The 4,701-nt window shown below is 38.5% G+C and overlaps 1 protein-coding gene across 1 annotated transcript in view; it reads left to right on the forward strand.

The window, feature by feature from the left end:
- The first annotated feature begins 3,083 nt into the window (after nt 1-3,083).
- Nucleotides 3,084-4,701, forward strand: part of hpda (4-hydroxyphenylpyruvate dioxygenase a) — a 6,173-nt gene continuing 4,555 nt past the window's right edge. Inside the window, exons 1-4 of the mRNA XM_023418175.2 lie at nt 3,084-3,208; nt 3,420-3,446; nt 3,666-3,728; nt 4,507-4,611. Of these exons, the coding sequence (XP_023273943.1) occupies nt 3,206-3,208; nt 3,420-3,446; nt 3,666-3,728; nt 4,507-4,611 (198 nt within the window). The 5' untranslated portion in view covers nt 3,084-3,205. The remainder of the gene's footprint in view (nt 3,209-3,419; nt 3,447-3,665; nt 3,729-4,506; nt 4,612-4,701) is intronic.

A 4,701-nucleotide genomic window follows, 5' to 3' on the forward strand; every position in this document is an offset into this window, starting at 1 on the left:
TATTGAAATATTAAGACTGCATTAATTCGAAATAGGTGTACACAATAAACAGGCAAAGAGTATGTAAAAAATGATCATAAAAACATAATGGACAAGATGATTTCTTCTCCTCATTTAGTTTTTAGCCTAGTTAGCATTTTGCTTCAGTCATGTCAACCCAGCTACTTTCCATTTCACAATGTCACCTTTAATTATAAAAATTAGAAGTTTTACTTTGATGATATTGCCGTAAAATCTAGTGGTGATAATAATATCTACAATAATATGTTTTTTTTTTCTTATGTCACAGCAAACTGGTATCTGTGTTGGTTAAGCAAAAAAAGTCTAATGGCATCACTGTGGGCTTTGAGAAATTATGATGAATTTTTTTAATGATTTTATAGAGCAAATGATTAAACAAGAAAATAATGACAGCGAAAGAAATTAGCAGGTCAGTTGCAAACATTTAAATAGTAAATAGAGTAAATTTGTTGCCTGGTTAATCTACAGCTAGTTTTATGGACCTTAGTGTTCATAAGAACTGGAAATCCCTACATTGTGCGCACAGTGAAGGCATCAGAGTTATATAATAAGGAGAAATACTGAAAGCAACTGTCAATGAAGCCTTTACAGACATAACAACAGTGATGAAATGACTTCTGTAAACCAGTTTGTTTTCCTCGTTGGTATAAAATGAATTTCCTCTCCAGTGGGGGGTTCCAGGGTGTTTTCCTCTGAATAAAAAACAAGCTATCTAGAAATTTCCCGGTGAGACTGCTAGCTCCCTGTGAGCTGTAAATAACAGGTGATGTTTGACTCCTGACAACACAACAGGTGTAAGCCGGTGACCACAGTGATAAAGTTTACAGACATGTATGCTGAAAGTGAAAGTGGACGACAGCCTTACTGAAAACTGGTCCTGTGCTAGGAAGCGACTACATGACAAACCGAAAGTATGTGTGCGTGCGTGTGTGTGTGTGTGTGTGTCTGAGCACTGTTTGCAAACCTTAGCATCATGCTAGCTACCGGACAGCACCACTACTAGAGGCTAGTGTGTAAAATTCGCTCAGTTTCCAACAGAAAACGACAAAACGGCTCAAGGTTCACACGTCCAACACTACTCTGACAGTCCGAGAACATGTCACACACAATACATTATTTACAAGTTACCTAATTTTAAAAATTAAATCGAGTTACTCACTCAGAAACAATCAGCTGACACAACGGTGACTCAGTAGACTACACGACTTCCGCATTCTTGTGCGATGACTGCAACGCAAACCAATTGTCACTAAGGAAACTAAACATTCTAGACCAATGGCAATAAGAATTCGTACTGGCCAATGAGCGTCAACAACAGTGCTGTGAGCGAATCGCACACACCCACAACAGAGCCAATCAAGTGCCACCAAACTCCTGAAGCGCACCAATAGAAAATCACAGCGCGGCACAAACTGGATACACACATACACAGTACGGTAAGTGTGCACAGGCGCCCGTAGTTATCAGTCATAGGTCAGCTGGGTTTTAAAATACAAAATAAGTTTCAGTTTTCAAAACTGAAATGAGGAACTTCTAAACTGAATCTTATTTGTCAGTGGTTTTCAGAAAAACCCCTAAAATAATCCGCAAGAAAACAAAACTAAAAAAGAGAAGCAACAAAGGGAAGTGGAGATAACTTTTAAAAGGTCAATGCAAAAGGGCGATGTGTTTTAATAAATGATTTGATGCGGATAAAGGCAGCCTGTCCTCCCTGCATACAGAGCACGATGTTAAACTGAGGCCAATGTTAACTGATCGACTGACGGAAAATTAATTCACAACAATTTTGATGATTGATTGATTGTCAAAAGTCACCCAACAAGCAAACATTTGTTTTTTGTGCCGTTTTATGTCATTGCAAATAAATATCTTTGGGTTTGCACTGTTGGTCAGACAAAGATATGTGATCACTGGCCTCAGGGAACTGGTGGGAGGCATTTTTGGCTGTTTTCTGTAATGTACAAAAAGATTCATCAGTTAATCAAAAAAAAAATTAGTGGATCAGTCAATAATGGAAATAATCCCTAGTCTGATCACTTCTTATTTTAAATTTACATTTTGACCATGTATCTATGCAAACCTCAAGAACACATATCTGCCTGATTCCTGTTCTCATGAAGCTCCCTGACACAGACAGTGAATGCATGTATACATAAATCTGAAGTTTACAGTTTACAGAACCGTATCTGTGGCCACACACTATTTATGTTCATAAGCCTTGACCTGACCTCACATGCTCTCCAATACCAGTCAACAGCCACATGAAGGCCCATCTCACCCCTGTGTTTGCTCCAATCCTGTGGCCTTTTCCCCTGCACAGCCAGGCAATACATAACTCTAATGTGAATGGTTTTATAACCTGATATCAGGTTATCAGGCTTTTTTATACGCCCGATATGGTGATGTTCTCATGCATGCGGCAGCTGATAAAGTGTTGATCTTGATCGCAGCCATTTTTTAAAATTTTATTTATCTTTTTTCAATGTGTGAATCCTCACATAATTCAAAGGGGTAATTTAATCAGTTCTTATGCAGGTAGAAAGTTCTGGCTCTCTTACAGTCTGACCTTACAGTACATGGTGGCTGTTTGTGGTGTTTATATCGGATGGTATTGCTCCCTCTGGTGGTGGAAATCAGAAACCAGCGAGGGAGAGGGTCTGGTCTAGTGTCGGACAGGGTTATCTCTCATTTTGTACCCTCAACGCTACGACTAATGAATTTAGGCTCAGTGCAGTGCTCTCAGTTCAGTTCTTCACATTGTGGATGCCTCATGTGTGTTTCATCTGTTATAATTCATAAAAAGCTTTTCCCCTGAGCTTAAGTAAATAACTGACACACTTTATTAAGTGTCTCACGCAAATGATCCCAAACAAGCTTGAATGTAGAGACTGTATTTCATTACTTTCCCTCCGCTGAGGTTAATGTGTCCACGTTCCTATGACAACGGAGGTTCTGAGGATTGATTAGACACCTGACCCCAGACAGAGAGCACAACATGGCCCACTGCTGTTGAGCTTTTTAGCTCAAGTGCAGCAGGAAGTGAGGAGGTGGTCAGGTGGGTGTAGATCCCAAAGGACCAATCACAGCTGGTCGTCAGGTCAGTACATATCTGCACGCCGTCAGTCCTGACACTGATTTTGATCTCACTCTTTCCTCGGGACTGAGGCCCATCCATAATCACACCATGGTAAGAGACTTCACCATCATCAGAGTCAGTTACGATGAGCAGCTGTGGGACGTAGATATTGTCACAGCTGAGTAATCGAGGAGATAATTAGATCTTCAGTGGATACAAACCCATTAAGTCACATTAGAAATGTGAGATCTATCAACGGCAGGTTAGTCTGAGCACTTGCTGATGAAGTTATGATGATTTATATCTTTTCTTTCTTTTTTAGACGAGCTACACCGATAAAGGGGAGAAGGTAAGATTAAAACTGCCTTTTAGACAGGAATCTGAAGTGTGATGATGTTTGATGTGTGCTCTTAAAATTACTATCAGTTCTACAGAAGAAGGACTGAATCACACGAGTGGCTGAAAGCCGAAGGAATAAATGAATCATTTCAAACTATGATGTTTTTGTTTCTCACCTGTGTGATTCTTTTACAATATATAATTCTTCTGTTGTACATTTGTCTTCTAGCATGAAAGGGGAAAGTTTGTCAGGTTTCATCATATCACCTTCTGGGTCGGCAATGCTAAACAGGTTTGTATGCAAACACTTATATCACCTGTGTCTTTTTCATGATCTCAGTACCAGTCAAAGCACATCTGATTATCTACCACATTATTCATATCTGGATGGACCTTTTGGATTTAAGAAAATATTGTGTTTGAAGAATTGTTCAAATTCTAACAGAAACTTCAACAGGTTTTGGTTTGTTAACTAGATAATAATTGTACTTTTATTCTCCATATTCAGTTTAAATAACCAGGAGCTGTTTAATCTCCAGCCTCTTTTCTTTTTGCTACAGAACAATTTGACATTCATTTCTGAATAACAGATACAGTCTGTACAAATAAACAATTAATTTAAGTAATTTAAGTAATTTTTCAAGAATATAAATCATAACTTTTTCTTTGTATTTCATATGTGAAAGTAAAGTTAGTCTCATTGGGTTTCGGAGTCTTGCTTGTTCAAAAAAGAAAACGCTCTGGTAAAATATAAAGGACAATTTGTTTATTTATTTATATTCGGAAAATGATCAATTTAGAAACTGATCATCAGACTAATCGATAATGGAAATAAGCCAGACTGATACATTTAAACATAATATGGATAATATGGAAATTTACAGTTTAGGAAATCTGAGAAATCTGACTTACTTTCATCTTAAAAAGCTGATCATATCTTCTTGGTTTATTAAGTTTATTATTACAGCACACTGCACTGAACAATCCACAGTCACTACCTTATACAGTCTGTGTTAAAGTTCATGAGAAATTCTCTCCACACCAAAGACTGAAGTCTGATCTCTTTGCAGGCGGCCTCGTTCTACTGTGATAAGATGGGCTTCGAGCCTCTGGCCTATAAGGGTCTGGAGACTGGCAGCAGAGAGGTGGTGTCTCATGTCATCAGACAGGATAAGGTATGCAGTGTAACACCATGTGCTGATGTCATTAATAAGCACTGATTTTACAGTTTATCCATGATCTTTGGTTCTCTACACCCCCCCCCC

This window comes from Seriola lalandi, unplaced genomic scaffold (genome assembly GCF_002814215.2).
Source record: "Seriola lalandi dorsalis isolate HSWRI2012SDOR001 ecotype SW California unplaced genomic scaffold, Sedor1 jcf7180002054581, whole genome shotgun sequence".
Classification (NCBI taxonomy): Eukaryota; Metazoa; Chordata; class Actinopteri; order Carangiformes; family Carangidae; genus Seriola; species Seriola lalandi.